At 50.4% G+C, this 15,686-nt stretch overlaps 2 protein-coding genes across 3 annotated transcripts in view; both read right to left on the minus strand.

The window, feature by feature from the left end:
- Window positions 1-1,496: 1,496 nt before the first annotated feature.
- Window positions 1,497-3,487, minus strand: PLA2G1B (phospholipase A2 group IB). Its single transcript, XM_058037038.1, has 4 exons — window positions 3,389-3,487; window positions 3,138-3,300; window positions 2,291-2,418; window positions 1,497-1,673 (listed from the first exon to the last, which is right to left on the minus strand). Exons 1-4 carry the CDS (start codon window positions 3,420-3,422, stop codon window positions 1,552-1,554), a joined length of 447 nt encoding a protein of 148 aa, XP_057893021.1. The 5' UTR covers window positions 3,423-3,487; the 3' UTR covers window positions 1,497-1,551.
- A 3,533-nt stretch (window positions 3,488-7,020) lies between these two features.
- MSI1 (musashi RNA binding protein 1) overlaps window positions 7,021-15,686 on the minus strand; it is a 28,777-nt gene continuing 20,111 nt past the window's right edge. Inside the window, exons 9-15 of one of the 2 annotated variants that reach the window (XM_058037173.1) lie at window positions 15,547-15,664; window positions 13,897-13,977; window positions 12,575-12,631; window positions 9,721-9,789; window positions 9,445-9,599; window positions 8,936-9,001; window positions 7,021-7,985 (exon numbers count right to left, since the gene is read on the minus strand). In XM_058037173.1, the coding sequence (XP_057893156.1) occupies window positions 8,960-9,001; window positions 9,445-9,599; window positions 9,721-9,789; window positions 12,575-12,631; window positions 13,897-13,977; window positions 15,547-15,664 (522 nt within the window). In that variant the 3' untranslated portion in view covers window positions 7,021-7,985; window positions 8,936-8,959. Of the gene's footprint in view, window positions 7,986-8,935; window positions 9,002-9,444; window positions 9,618-9,720; window positions 9,790-12,574; window positions 12,632-13,896; window positions 13,978-15,546; window positions 15,665-15,686 lie in introns of both variants that reach the window. The other variant, XM_058037170.1, reaches the window with a different exon arrangement.

The following is a 15,686-nucleotide window of genomic DNA, read 5'->3' on the forward strand; positions in this document are numbered from 1 at the left end:
TTCCAGATAGTGATATTTTACTTTTTTTCTCTACAATGAGGTTTATCACAAGGGGATTCTAGTAACATTTACTTAGGAGCTTTACTGTTCTACAAACAATAATTTCAGAGAATCTAAGCTATTGAGTGAGTACAAGAGACCTCATCTTGCTCTTCCAGCCCTAAGAATGATTCATTTTGGCCATATCATAGAATAGCATCCAGGATCCTCAAGATTTCTGTGGAGGACTCCAAGCACTCAATGTTTCCAGAAAATTCTCATACACAAACACCTGAGAAAAACAAGCAACCAATACTGGTAAAAAAACAGGACTCAATCTACCATAAAATGGAATGTGTCTGGCTGTGACACAATCCCTTCCCCTTTTCAAGGAAAAGAACAACTAAATGCAATTCACTATCCTTTCTCAATATCATTCTAATGCCCTCAAAGAAAGATACATTTACTTTCAGAAGGAAGGCGTTGCAAGAACCTTCCAATAACATACCAAGCCAGCTTCTTCCTTCTCCTTTTGTTTCTCATTTCTCAGAGCACTCTCAGATCCTTGGGGTCTGCTCCATGTTTGGATACAGTTCATTCTGATGATGAACCGGGACACTCCTCACACCCTGCCAGCAAGCAGGGGGTATGTGTAGACCCTGCCCCTGGAGTTCACCCACACCTCCAAAAACATCTGCCAGCAAAACCGGTACCAAGAGCAGGGGGCAGCTTTGGCACAGGACCTTGGCAGGGCTGGGAAAGTGGAACAGATACTGTCCCTCAGACGGGCTCCCTGCCTTCCAGGCTGACATTACCTCCTTCTCTGCAGCTCCTGACTGCGAACAGGGGAAGGGCTCCCCAGGGTAAGCACACAGAGATCCTCAGGAGAAAGGAGAACCAAAGGGCTCAAGACCCTCACGCAGCGATGCCCCGGGGAAGAGGGACAGCTGTGCTGCGGCTACCGCGTGGGCAGCCCGAGGCGAGGGCGGCTGAGGGAGGGCTTGAAGGGCGCCCTCCGGAGTCCCGGGAGAGTGAGGGCGGCAGTGAGGGTGAGGGAGGGGGAGAAGGGCGCCCTGAGGAGCTCCGGGAGGTGAAGGGCAGGCAGGGACGGTCGCCCTGAGGAGCCCCGTGAGGGTGAGGGCAGGCAGAGACGGTCGTCCCGAGGGGCCTCGGGGGGGTAAGGGCAGGCAGGGACGGTCGCCCCGAGACGGTGAGGGCGGGCAGGGACGGTCGCCCTGAGGAGCCCCGAGAGGGCGACGGCGGGCAGGGACGATCACCCAGGGAGAGTGAGGGCGGGAAGAGGGCGGGGGGGGGGGGGGCACGCGAGCCCTGAGCAGGTGCGCCCCGCCCTCGCCGCCTCCAAGGGCCAATCAGAGAACGCGGGGGCGCCTCACGCGCCACACAGGGCCGTGCGCAGCGGCAGCGGGGGCGGGGCTTCCCTCCCTCCCTCCCTGACGCCCCGCACACCGCCCCATCCCCTCAGCGCGGCGGCGAGCGGCGGCTCCGAGTGTCGGTTAAGGTTATTTATTTGTTTATTTTGGCCTGCGGCCGCCCTGAACCACACGACGGTGACTATTTGCAGTATTTGTCTTTGTCCAGCCTCATGTGGTCGGGGTTGTAGGGCGTCTTGGCGAAGCACATGGCTGCGGTGCGGTCGCAGTTGCAGATGAACGCGGCGCACTCGCTGTTCTTGCCTGGAGGAGAGAGAGGAGCGGTCAGAGCCCGCGGCTCCTTGGCCAGGCGCTGCAGAGGCTCGGGCTGGTATTTCTGCTGTCAGGTGTGCCCATTTCATTGCTGCCATCGTTCTAGGGGGGAACAGGCTTCTGCCCACTAACCCAGTGCCCCAAAAGCTGTGTGTTTCTGCCAAGCTATCTCTCTCCTTGCCCTTTCTTCCCTTCCCTACAGCCTTATTTGCCAACCTCTCTGCTCTTTACCTCCGTTCCAGAGCCCTGTAAAGTCTCCACGATTCATCAGAGGTGTCTGGCAGAAACTGTATAACAATGCCTAGTTAACATGCTGATCTCTTGCATATTGCCTTTAGAATGCCTCCCAGAATAGTACTCAATCCCCTGAAGACTAAACAGGCTTTTCTATATTCTGTTGTACCATATATCTTCACAAACTTTGAATTTGGGCTATATAGAGAATACTCATTCCAGTCCCTGTGTGAGGTGCCCTCTTTCTAAGGACCAGGTCCCCTGGCAAGAACTTGCACTGTGCCTTCCTGCCACAGAGGTGTGAGTGTAACACAGCCCTGCTCTTTCCTGAGAAAGGCTGGAGAACATCTGGGGTGAGGCGGAAAGGGACGTACTGCTGCATGTGATCTGCCCATCAGAGCAGCTGTAGCGGTACAGCTTAGTGTACGGGTTGTCCACGAGGAATCTGCAGGATTCCATTTTCTTTGCCTCTGAGTAGCAGTTATCATGGGCTTGGCAGCACCTGGAAACAAGGAGTAAAAGGTCAGAAAATACCAGAATCACAGGCTCAACTGACCCGTAAGACACACAAATACATTAGATTTGCTTTGACAAGGCTCTTGACAATAAAAAAAAAGATACCCAGCAATAAGAGGGCAGACACAAAGGACCTCAGAGGGATAGAGTTGTGCCAGCTCATGGTCCAAGAGGTATCTGGTAAATAACTACTTATGGGAGCATCTTCACAGGTGTCTATTGGGCACAGGGAAAGCCAAAGCCAGTGTTTACCCTACACTTCCCCTCAGTGCCTGGTAGCTGACAAGCTCTCAGCCAACACAATCCAAGACTTGGCTGCCAGATTTGTGTGTCTCTAAATTGCCCATGCCATTTCCTAGCATTTTGCAGCCCAGTCTGCACATGTTGATGGTCAAGCACCAGGCAGAGTGTGCAGAGCTGTGTCCAGGCTCTGGGCCAGCACTGCTGCTGCTGCAAAAAAAAAGCTGGAATGAGCACACTGTGTTGCCATAGAAGAGAAGAGCTACTGTAATTATATTTTATCTTAGTAATAAGGCATCAAGGTGTGATAGAGCACATCCTTTTCCCCTGAATCCATCTGTGCAAGCAAGCTTCCTTCACAGCAGCCAGAGAGTTTTGTAAACGTTCACAGGCAGGGCCAGCTGAGATGAAGCTGAAGCAGCAAAGCACAAGCAAGGAAAGAAGTTTGTAAAAGCAGAGTTGTACCTGTCGAGGTCGTCCACGGGAGTGCCGCTGCCCCCCAGGCCGCAGTAGCAGCCGTAGTGGTTGAATTCCAGCAGGGGGTGGCTTTGGGGCAGGGTGCACTTGATCAATTCACGGAACAGCCACACGGCCCGGGGCGAGACCTCCTCGGCGCTGGCTGCGCCCACTGCGGACAGACAGACAGACAGACAGACAGAGGGAGGTTAGAGTCAGGTGTCGAGGTTACCTGCACCAGGACGAGGGCACCTACACACCCGACAGCAGGAAAAGCAGGGCCAGGAGCTTCATCCTTGCAGCTCTTGACACAAACACTGGTGCCAAGGGAAATGAGTCTTTATACAGCAGGCTCACCTTGACGTGGCACGAGATAACCCAGCCAGTATTTATGTTACTAAATGCAGACTTCTTCCATCGGGGGCTGTGGGCCCCAGCTTGTGGTGTGACCAGTTGAAGGCCAGTTGAGTTAAATCCATAAAAGCTGGAAAGGCAAATATTTGCTCTCTAAGATTTTGCTATTAAATTCTTGTAGTATTACTATTAGAAGTCAGCCTGAAAGATCTGGACATTTTTAAGGGCTCTCTACTAAAATATAATAGCAGTATGGAAGTTTCATTGTGAGTTTCTTGGCACACTAATAACCACCTGCCACTAATACTTGCATCCCCTTTTTATGGTATCCCCACATATCATCAATCCTGTATAATCCTGTATCTCTCCATGAGTTCTCCTGGCATAATTCAGAGAATAAGATACAAGTTGTCCAATCACATCAAATGACCATTTGGCATGAACTCAACTGAAAGAAAAAAATCAAGCTATTCTTTACTTTAAAACCACAGAGCAGAAGGAGGTACTACTAGACAAGAAATAGGAGCCAAGTGACCTGGAAAACCTTTAGGTGGCTTAAACAAGGAGTAGTATCTGGTTTTATGTGGCCTTAAGCAATCTACATTGGAAATGAACCAGGCTTAGAAGTTTCAACATACACAGCAGACTTCGGTGACTTAAAGCAGTTTCTCCAACACCAATGCAGAACCCAGTTAAGAACCTTTGGTTTTCTATGCCATAGGACGAGGAGAGTTGGGAACCTTGAAAGAAGTTAAAAAAATGGGTAAGAAAAATCTTCCTGGAATCAGTCAGGGGTAAGCAAAACAGTGTGCTCATATTTAGACCCCAGAGACTCTGGCATTTTCAGGGCTACAGGTCTGGCATTTTTACACACTCAAGATACAGTTCCTAGACATGGCTGTCAAGTCTGCATTGATAAACAAAGCACCAAAGAAGCAAAGGCCACCTTTCTGCAACAGCCCCATGCACCAGGGTGCTCATGCAGGAATCTTTGGGCTCACACCCCACCAGCAGGTTCCAAAGGGTTGATGAGGACACCTTCCTCCTCATAGGGTCTGAAACTACACCAGGGCACCCACAGTACCCACAGTACTGCATGTTGACATATCCATAGGACATCTAGGGAAAGTTAGACATGGTGCTGAACAACCAGATCCATTCCAACTTCTTTGATCTCTTCAAGTGCTCCCATTCTGGGGCTCCCCACTCATGGCTACCTACAGCTGAACAGAGGCTGGGTTGATTTAAGATTCTCAGTGTTCTAATCCAGTATTGAACAAACATTAAAGGCTGATGTAAAGGACAATCTGTACCAGTTAGTTCAGAAAAAATAATTTTGTCTTTTGCCCACAGATCAATCTGGCAACTTTCCCTTCAATATCTATTTAAGAGTTCTCTGTCTTCACTGCCTTTTAACATTAAAAAAAAAAAAAAAGTTTTCTTACCTATGAAACTTAGGAGTCTGGTTCCTTTTTCTCTGTTCTCAGTACATGATATATTATTGTTTCCTAGAAAGTTTCCAGTCAACTGGCCTTTTTAAAATCATAAGTCAACAATTTCCTACACTGTTAGTTCAACAAAAGGATCACCAAGTGTGGGAAAGCAAGCATGAGTATTACAAGTGCCTCATGAGAAAAAGCCCAGCAGGGTAAAGATTTTTCCACCAATGCTATTTTTGGTTTCCCCCAACCTGTGCTGTATACAAAATCACTGGTCCCTTGGTACACTTGTGAGCACATTTCAACCTATAACCTATGGTTCAAATTTACAGGCTTAAGCCTTAAATTATTTTTAAGGCTTTTTTATAAGCCCTATTGCAGAGCTCCCTACTATTCCACACTGTTAGAATTCTCCTTTCTCTCTTTTGTCTGTTAAGGACTTTACTTCCCATCTCCACATTATATTTCCTTACATCTCTAGCTTCCTTGGTCCACCACAGTCAATTGAATCCAGGGTATGTGCTAAACCTGTAAGCAACACATTATCTCATTTTCTGAACCTACAGATGCATACACAAAACCTCTGTAGTGTAAAGAGACACAATCTCTACTAACTAAAACCAGATCTGGCTCACATTATAAACTGGCCACTGCCAAAGTGTGGGAGCAGAACAGCAAGTCAGGGATCTGCCTGGGGCTTTTATACTCAAGGCAGGATGCAACTCCTGCCAGGTCCTGAAATCTCCCCCACTGGAAAACCTTGCACCCCCAAATAATGACAGAGAAGGACAGTTTTCAAATAATTTATTAGGAATTTAAAACTGAAATCTGGAAAAAGGGTTACAGGTGTGGAGAGAACAAACACTGGAGTGTAATAACTTACTGGCTTAAAAACACAGCTTTATTTCTTTTAAAAAAAATGCCCACCCTGAAACCAGAGCCCCAGCCTCCAGGCAGTGGCCAGAGAGTGACTCACAGCCCAGCAGCAGCACAGCTGGCCCGGGATGTCTGGAGGGGGCACGGAAGCAGCTCAGCGCATACACCAAGAGGGAGGAAAGCGCTGTCCGCAGACCCAAATTTGAAGTATATAGAATAAAAATAAACCCAATAAAATGCAGCTCTTCTTTAATTAGGAAATATTTAAAAAAACAGACATACAGACTCTTGTCTCAGTAACAAAAATTATTGCTTTGTGTTTTCAGTACTGATCTGTTAAGTACCTTCTTACCTAAACAGAACTCTCCAAACGCATCGCCCAGGTCAGGACAAGTTCCAGCAGACGGGGGAGAGATAGAAGAGAAAAAGGGCCCTGTGGGCACTGTGGCCCTCCCAGTCCTTTTCTAAATGCCCATCTCCTTTACAGGGGCTCAGTTTGGGGGAAGAGAGGGAATGATTTTTAAAAACTTAAGATGAAGCTTTTATTTCCCTGGGAAAAGAGTTTGGCTGCATCTTAATAAAAGGCTTAATCACCCCCCTTAACAAGGTCTTTGGTTCACTGAAATCCAGACCCAAACCTGCCCCATGTATTCCTGCTGGAGGTCTCCCCTGGCAGAGTGCTGGTTGGCAGAGGCCTGGACCATACCAGGGGAAGCCCCAGCAGGTTCTGGAGAAGGGACCAGATCACCCCGCACAGGACAACGGACAAATTCCCACAGTCTTCAGAACACAGAGTAAAGCAAACGGGAAGCTGCAAATCTATAATTCATATAATCCCTGAGAAGCCCTTAGCCCGCCCCCAAATCACCACCCTAATGCTTTTCTCCCCTGTTAATGAATCCCCATCCCAGAGCCCTGCCCTTCAGAGAACGACTACCCAAATCTCCCCCTGGCTGACACCCCTTCGATACCCTCGCCTCCGGAGGAGGATCCCCTTTCCCAGGAAATCTTGACGCAAGCGATAAAGTTTGGAGAGTGAATTCCTTTCAAAGTAACCAAGACAAGCAACGGCGGCAAAGCCCTTTCCCTAAGCCAGCCCAGAGCCGGTGCTACGGAGCCCAGGGATGGAGTCTGTACATCAAGCAATTGGAAGCAGCTTTAACCCGCTCAGCAAAACAGCCGATGGCTGGTACGTTTCACCCCGCCCACCCCCCCGCCCCCCTTTCATCTCATCTCTTCAGAGGTCTTAAAATCTTACAGTAAAAGGTGTACAAAAAAAGAACAAAGTCCTGTCAGGATTCTGCTGGAGAGTATTGCTCACGCTGCGGCACCAAGTCCAGGACCTGGAGCTGCTCCTTGGAGCCAGGCTGCAGGCAGCAGCCAGGTTCAGCTCACGATATTTACATATTATACAGGAGGAAAAAGAAAACCCCACGTAAAACTAAACCTAGGAAAAAAAAATCTTTCAGCTGTAAGGATAGTGTTTTTCACTTAGCAAAATATACATTTGTTTTGTTCCATAGTGATGTCCAACGTTTTCGGATCCTTGGAGTTTCACACTTTTCAAAGCCTCACATTTACAAAACAGAAACAATTAAAAACAGTTTCTTTAAAAAAAATAGAAATACAGCAGTTCCTCTCAGCCTTTGCTCTCTCTCTCTCTGTCTCTTTCTTCCCTTCAGAACTGCATTCTTGTTACATACCGTGCTTTAAAAACACTGACGACAACAACAACAGAGTTGAAAATATTCAAAACAGTTTCAAAGCCAAATAAAAATACTCCTCAATGAAAACTACCTAACACAATCACAAAGCCAATTCATAAAATATGTCTACTAGCTCGGGAAAGAGCAAACAACAAAAAGAAGGGGCAGCCCCCAAAAAAGATAAAAAAATAAAATAAAAAAATAAAACTAACAGCTAATAAAATAAATAAAAGAAGAATCAGTGGGCTGGGGGCAGGGAGGGGAAGCGTAAACCGTCGGTGGTTAGTAGGAAAGCGAGATGATCTCCTCGGGTTCAGTCCAGTGTGGTCTGGGCAAAGGGAGAGATCGGGCAGGGCGGCAGGAGCCTGGCAGCCAGCCGGCAGTGTGCAGTTTGATTCAAGAGAAAGGAAACCTTGGCTCATCCCCCGAGGCTCACCAGATCCTCCAGCCACGCGCTGTCCTCGGTCAGGTCACTGGGGAATCTGCGGGAAACAGCAGGGGAGGGAAGGGACAGGGTCTAGAACAGCCACAGCTCTCCTCCTGGGGCTTTCTTCTGGTGTGATCTGACAGAAACACCCAATACCCAAACTTTGCCCCAACCTAGTCTTACTCTGCACATCACTGGCACAGGGACAAGGCACAGCAGAGATGTTTCTGTCTTCAGTGGCAATGTGCAGGCCTGGGGAACAAGGTCTCACACACTACATGGCCTGGTCCCTGGGAGGGCTGGGACATAGCAGAGTCCAGCCATTTCCCCAGCACTCAGCTCAGTCCAGCCCTGCCAGGCTGCCATAGGCTCCTGTCTGTGGACACTGCTCCCTCCAGGTTTTGCCCCCCTTTTTGAAAAGCTGGTTGTTTACTTTTTTAAATTTTAAATTTTAAGCCAGCTAACTTCAGTCACATTTGCAAAGCAAACAAAAACTATTCACCAGTTCCCTCTCAGCCCTTCCAAGGACCAATACCAGAACTGATCAGATTGTCCTTCTGCCCTTTTCCCAGGCAGGAGATGAAAAAGTTCACCTCCCAGAGACTGGTCTCAGCAGCAGTGAGAACAACCAGCTGCATGGTGGAGGCTTCCCCAGCCCCACAGAAGAGCCAAGCTTGTCTCTCAGATCACCACCGGGTTGTGACGGTGGCCAACCCTGCAGATGTTTTCTCTTTTTGTCAGTGCTTCATTTTATTCTTCTTTGTGCCAGACCCTAAGACACTCTCCACTCCCAGCCTGGGGAGTGTTCAGTAGGAACCCAACCTGCCAAGCCTCCTGGTTCAGGAAGGAGCCTGAGGCTGGCCACAGGACTCCTCCCACAGGCTGGGCCAGGCCATGGAGCCACACAGCAATATCCACAGCTTCAGCTGAGAGCCCAAGCACAGGGACCAGCTCAGAACCTCACTCCTCTCTCTCATTACCTGCTCCTGTTCAAAGCTGTCTTACCTCCTGCCTCCTTGGTCCCCAGCTTCAGTGATACCCATTGGTAAAAGCTGTTGCAATCAAGGGACCCTGTGAAGAAAGAGTTAAACACTCTTAAACAAAAGAACAGTGAAGAAGAATTGCTAACACAACAAATTCAGTCATGGCCCAGATGACAGAGTAAATGTTTTCATTTGGAGGTGCCAGGTCTAAAGATCACATCGCCCTGCAGAATGCTGTGTCAGGGCCAAGATGGGCTCTTGGAAAGCCTGGGCTAGATCAGGGAAAGGACTGGAGATCAGGACCTTGAGTGGTGATCAGAGAGAGCCAACAGTAACCAAGCATGTGGGCTCTGTACTGCCCATCTTGGTCTGGGGCTCAGCAGTGGCACAGCCAATGCTGCCGTGGGTGGTATTTCATCACCAGAAAACAGACAGTGGACTGAGGGAGCTGCCCACTGCTGCTCACCTCCCTCACCACAGGGGGACACAGCCCACTCCCCATGTCCCTCCCTGCACAGAGGGAGCACTCACCCCTAGGCTGTGTCCAAAGCCGGTGCTCGGGGCTGGGCTGGCAGCGCTGATGTAACTGCTGACCCCTGAGTCCTGGTTGGCAGCCCCGTAAAGCTCTGCCATGGGCCCGGGACTGGTGGTGCCCAGAAAGCCTCCGGTGCGACTGGGGGTGGAACCTACAGCAGGCAGCAGAACTACAGAGTGAAGATCCCAAAAATGCAACCCCGTCCCACCCCCCTCCCCAGCCCCTGGGCAAAGCTCCTGCAGGGCCCGTGCTGGGGAGGGAAGTGGAGTTACCTGTCCCTCGCACCACGGCCGCCGCAGCCGCTGCCGCCGCCATCGGTCCATACGCAGTGAGGGGGATTGCTGCAAAAGAAGGAACAGGCAGCTCAGGAGCACTGTGGCTACATGGGAAACTCCTCAAAGGGAGCCTGCATTTCCTATTGCAAAACACTGGGCTCACACATATGTATTGGCTTAGTGCACCACAGAGGACATTAAAGGATGACAACAGGGAAGTGCATAGCCCTGAATTTATCAGTGTTCTTTTGCACAGCCAATGTCCAGGGGAATGCACGAGCCATGCTCTGTCAAGCTCACATCCCAGAGCAGCCAAAGGCACGGTGTGGAAGAGCTGAATGAGAAGTGGGCAATTTCAGATGTATCCTGTCACTGCTAAGCTTGCAAGATGCAGTTAATCTGAAGCTACAGATCCAGATTTTGGCAGTTAATGTGGAGAATGGCAACAGCTCAGGGACAGCAGCTGAGGCTTAACATCCTGAGGCTCAGCCCCTCCTCTGTGTCTTGTTAATATTCTTGATTAACAATTTAATAGCCTCTTTCTCCCTATTTCTTTGCTCAACACATACCATTCTCCCCACACTGAGTTTTGCTCCTGATTGCTCAAAACCTCATTGTATATTGTAGAAAAGCAGGAAACATATACCTAGGGAGCAGGAACTAGAAATGGCTTAATTAAAACAGTAAGTCTTAATTTATATGTAGCAGTTCTAATTCCCAACTCTACTGCCAGAGGCATTCAGCCCTCGGGGCAGGAGGCATCTAGCCAGTATGTTTCTCTTTGCCCTTAAAATGACTGGGTCAGCATTTCATGCTTGAATGTGAAATTCACTGTGATTCTGTTTAGAGCACCATAAAAAGAGGTCAGAACAAATCAATCGCGTAAAGGCTGAAACCCAGACTAGCTTAGGAGGGAATATTTAGTAGCAGGCACCAGCGTGTTTCAAGCAAACGTCATAGGAGGCTTCTATCTGGGTTAGCCGCTCATTACAGGCCCTGGGCCAACGCAGGCATGTTGCTGCTCCACATCACCCCCAAAGATGCTGTTCTGGGAAAGAAAGGCTGCTGGCAGCCACCCTCCTGCAAGTCCCTAACACATGAGTGAATGTGGTTTTACTGAGAAACGAGGCAAGGTCATCTCAAAAGCTCCAGCTCTTTTTCCAAGAAAAATCCTTCTTGCCTTTGCAGTGTTATCTGCTGAGACACCAGGTTTGTGCTGGGTGACAAAGCACCTGTGCGTGCATCCCTGCCTGTGCCATCCCCTCCCCTTGGCTCCCCTCCCAGAGCCGTGGAGCGCAGCCCGTGTGTGCTGCAGCCACTCAAGGCACGAGGGCCCTCGAGCGCACGGCTCTGCCCTCCCCAGGGCCAACTGCAGCCTCTGCACGGGAACCACGGCCCAGCCAGGGCTGTGCAGCGCCTGCTTAACAGGAGGGAAGCGTCTCGGGGAGGGAAGGATGCCACGATCCCCAGCTGGTACTTCAGCGAGACACTCAGGACTGTCAGCTAACGTGGCACCCAGCCAGGACAGCAGCATTAATAACTTCTTGTTGTGCAGAGCTCTGGTGCACCCCCAGCACCAGTGACAGCCAGTGACTGGGTGAGTCACCTCTGCTAGGAAAAGGTGCAGGACAGCTAGGGGTGGACATGAAGGGAGAAACTATTCTACCAAGTCACCAGCATTCCTCTACAAATGTGATGGGTTTTGCAGAAAAACACACATGTAAATAAACAACTGGACACACATCTGCTTTGCTTGCCAAGCAGAAGGCTCAAAGGTGCTTATGCAGCTGCATACATGGTGTCAGGGAAGGGTTTTGTTATGAGGGAATGGGATTTAGTTTTCCCCTACCTCCCTCAGGGAAATTTCTTCATTGGTGGCTGCCAACCTCAGCATCCTCACAAACAGAGAGTCCCTGAGGATTAACATAGTTTTGTGCCACAGAAACTCCCTTTCAAGCCTGTTTGTACTGCTAATTCCAGAAGAGCTTCCTTGGAAGGTTTTCCATACCCCTTTGCAAAGAGATTCAAACCCTGAAACAGGTGGGGGCAATGAAGCACTGGGAAGGAGGAAAAATATGGAAATGAAATGGCACATGGGGAGCAGGGTGCTACACAAAGCTGCTTTTCTATGACAGAAACCAGGGACAGGACAGAGCTGGGGAAAACATGGCCATGGAAGGGCGAGTAGACAGAAGGAACATCACGTAGGGAGAACACACTGCACACACCCCAGGGGCTGAGGATCCAGAGGGCATTTGCACTTTGAGGAAGGACACTGAGAACAATCCTCTGCTCCCATTTTGTTCCACAGCTCCCTACAAGTACTGCAGGACTTTGCAAGGTCCCACCACACTCACTCCTACCTGGGAAGCCTGTGTGGGAGTAGCTGGGGAACTGCACCACTCAGAGCAGGGAAAGCATTCCCTGAAGCGCCTCCTTCCCAGGGAAATGGGGTTAGAGTAACCAGGAGTGCATCCACATCCTCTCCCAGCACTCCAAATTTCATCCTTGCAACAGCTCAGGTTAAAGCCATTTGTAGACCTGTTGAAGTCACCCTGCTCTCTGCAGCTTCCATATCTGGTTTACATACAGCCTGGGGCAAGGAGTTAAAAATGAGACAGGCAGCAGGAAAGGACCTGCATGGCCCTCTTCAGAGGCAATACACATGGCTCTGATTGCCTCTCCATCTTTCCATCCCCAGCTTTGAATGGAGCTTATCCAGATGAAAGAGGAAATAAGGCACATTTCCAGTCTAACTGCGCCAGGCTGTGGAGCAGCAACACCACTGAAACAGCACAAAGCCCCCTTCTCCCCTTGCAGCTTGTGAGTTTAGGAAATGAGTGGGACTGACCTGTGAGCTCAGGGAGGACGGGGGCACTCGGGAGAGGGGTCCGCTCTACACGGAACTCTAAAAACGAAATGCAAGACAGCTTAGGAACTCATCCAACGCCCCCAGGGAGACCCCCAGAGACACAGCAGCCAGGGTCTGCTGGGGGAGCAGTCTGCAGCCAGACTGCAACCAGGCCAGTGTCTTCTTTAAACTGATTTATAACTGGTGCTGAAAGGTGCTGGACTCCTGCCCTGAAGGCTGAAAGGATCCATTTATCTCGGAATAAATGTGACCAGGGTAGGGCGAGTTCAAGCATCACTGTGTAGCCTCAGGTCTGCCCTGGAGCACCACTCTGTGACCTGGCCAATCTGACCTCTCAGCCAATCTGACCTCTCAGCAGCAAGGCCAGTGAGTGCTCAGTATGTGCCACACTCAGCCTGGCACAGGTTTACAATGAGGGACTTGAAGCCACTACAGCTAGATTCATGGAGAGCTTCCAGACAGCCAGGAGGCAACAGCAACTTTCAGCCAGTTAGCCTGGGCTCACCTCAGACAAAGAGGAAACTTCCCATTCCCAGCCCTTAATATCAAAACTTCATATATCAACCATCACACTGAGGGATGGAGTAAGGAAGGGATGCTCAGAGTTGCCACAACTCTAGAAAATAGCAACAGCACAGTGTGTCCCTTAAGTGTGCTCTGCCTCATTCCCTGGCCTGGCAGAGAGCAGGAGGGGAGGCCCCACAGCTCTGAGCAGCTGGGACACAGCAGGTTCCAGCCATTGATCGCTGAATCCATGTTCTCAGCACATGGCAGTGTTAGAAACCACCCAGTTTGCAGGGGATCTGCAGCCCCCTGATGCTTTGTGAAGGCTGTTAGTGGTCCAGGCACTGTTCAGAACACAACTGCAGTGCTGCAGGCACCTGCCTTTTGCGTGCCCAGGAGATCCCTGGCACATGGGGTTTAACATTCTGTGCTACTTTCAGAGTGGTGGCAACCCTGGTAAAGAGAGACAGACACACACAAAGGCGGTGAGACAGGCAGAGCTGCAGGGCCCTTCTGTGTCACAGCAGCAGCAGCCCTGCAGAGGAGGCCAGCAGAAAGGACATGGGAGCAGCCTTGGGCTTTTCCTGCCACTGCAGTGTGAGGATAATCCTAAAGAAGGACAAGCTGTTCCCACCTATTCCAGGGCTTCTCCAATCCCCCTTCCACATCCATCTCCAATTTAAAGAAAGACCAAACAGGGAAAAGGGTGAAAGGGGCAGAACCTGGGTTATAGATCATGCCAGGGGCTCCCATCACCTGAAGGCAGACCAAAGAACAGAGCAGGGAGCTCCACTCACCAGGGAACTGGTAAGTGTAACCAGGTGCAATGCCAGTGTAACTTCGACTCGCGTAGGTGGCAGCTTGGAAGCCTGGATAACCTGGGGAAGAGAACAGGACTCTGTTACTGCAAGCTGGCAAGGTCTGGCTGCTCACCAGCAGCAGGAGCATCCTCTGGACAGCAGGGAGGGGTCGCAGCAGAAGCCCCAGGAGAGCACTGGGCAGAGCACACAACACGTGCGAGCCTGCAGAGTTTTAGCAGGCCCATTTAACTTTTCCTTGTTCCAAACATGTAAGGACATGGAGATTTCCTTCTCAGACTCACAGCTCTGCAGACTAAGGCTTTCTGATGCATCAGCTGGATTTACAAACAGGAGATCAGGGAGGAGGGGGCATTTGAATGGCTGAGTCACTTTTGCACTAGAAGGGTTGGTGAATGCAGGTACAAAGAACATTTCTCCATGGTGCAGGCAGGAGCACAAGTGCTGCTCTTCCCCAGGGAGCTGACCACCTATAGGAACAAGCCTGTGAGAGGGCAGGGCATTCACTCACAGATGAACATTTAATTTGAGATCTCTCAAGACAAGAGTCCGTATATTTACCAGTGACTCAGTTTGAGTCTTGCTGTTTTAAAATTCAGATGGCTTAGAAAAGGCAAAACCCAAAACCACAGGCTGGAGATTTATTTTCCTTCAATAAGTCAAGAGAAAACATTGGTGGAAAAATGCCCTTTTGGGGGTTTTGTTCAGTGACTAACTGCTGCTCAGCAGGCTTAGCACTGAGAGCCAGGCTGAGTACACCCTGCCCAGCAACACCAGCAATGATCCTAAACAAACAGTGCTCTTGGGTCAGCTCAGTCCTGGCTCCAATGAAAGTGAGAAGAGAGAGAAGCCAGGACCAGCACCCACACTGGTAGGATCATGCTGACTCTCAGATCCAGGCATGAGGTTTTGTGGTCCTACAAAAGATAGGGCTACAAATGACTTTTGTTTTTCATTTTAAAATTTTTATCCGAATGCTTTTGTCTTGGGAGCATTGGTAGACATGAAACCCAGCCTGCTTGTCACCAACTTCTCCTTACAAGACAGTTCCAGGATAATGTATAACTTTCCCTGTAATACCAGGTATTTACTGTACCTGAGAGGGAGGGAACAGAGCGAGACAACACTCAACTAGAATTTAAAGGGCGTTTTAACAGTCTGTATATGGCAGTGGGGACATTTACACCGACCACTGCTTCAAGTGGAAGCGTAGCGGCTCTTTAATCAACTAATTCATCAGAAAGCCTGTACGAGATGAAGAGGCCTGGGTACAGATTACTCCACACTCAGCTCTGCAGTTACATCCCGTTCCACATGAAGGAATTGCTGTCCACGTGCACTGCGGGACCGTGGAGGAGCTGCCGAGGGGCAGAGCCGCCCCGCAGGGGCTGAGCCCAGCCTGCCCGGGTGTCCCAGGACCGGCCCGGCTGTCGCAGGCGGCGGTGGCACTCCGGTCTGCAGTTTTTCCCGGTGCCAGCAGAGGGCAAGTTGCGATCGCGAACAGGTCCCGGCGGCCCCGCACGGGGAGCGCTGCCCTTGGCCGCCCCGGCGCTCCCGGAATAAACCTCTAAGCTGCTGCCTGGCACGGCCGGGAGCGGGGGGAGCGCGGCAGAGCCGACCGGGGCTTACCCAGCATGCCGATCCCCAGCATGAAGGCATCCATCCCGTAAGGCATGACTCGGGACCGCCCTCGTGCAGAGCCCGTTGGGGACATCACCTCCTTCGGCTGAGCTTTTTTACACTCCACCTGCCACAGGAAAGTAAGGATC

The sequence above is a fragment of the Melospiza georgiana genome, chromosome 18, assembly GCF_028018845.1.
Source record: "Melospiza georgiana isolate bMelGeo1 chromosome 18, bMelGeo1.pri, whole genome shotgun sequence".
Taxonomy (NCBI): domain Eukaryota; kingdom Metazoa; phylum Chordata; class Aves; order Passeriformes; family Passerellidae; genus Melospiza; species Melospiza georgiana.

Coding starts and splice junctions, on each gene's coding strand:
- PLA2G1B (XM_058037038.1), bottom strand. CDS start 3,422: ATGAAGCTCCTGGCCCTGCTTTTCCTGCTGTCGG. Junction 3,301..3,388: donor CCTGCTTTTCCTGCTGTCGG/GTGTGTAGGTGC, acceptor GTCTGTCCGCAG/TGGGCGCAGCCAGCGCCGAG. Junction 2,419..3,137: donor CCCGTGGACGACCTCGACAG/GTACAACTCTGC, acceptor CCTTGTTTCCAG/GTGCTGCCAAGCCCATGATA.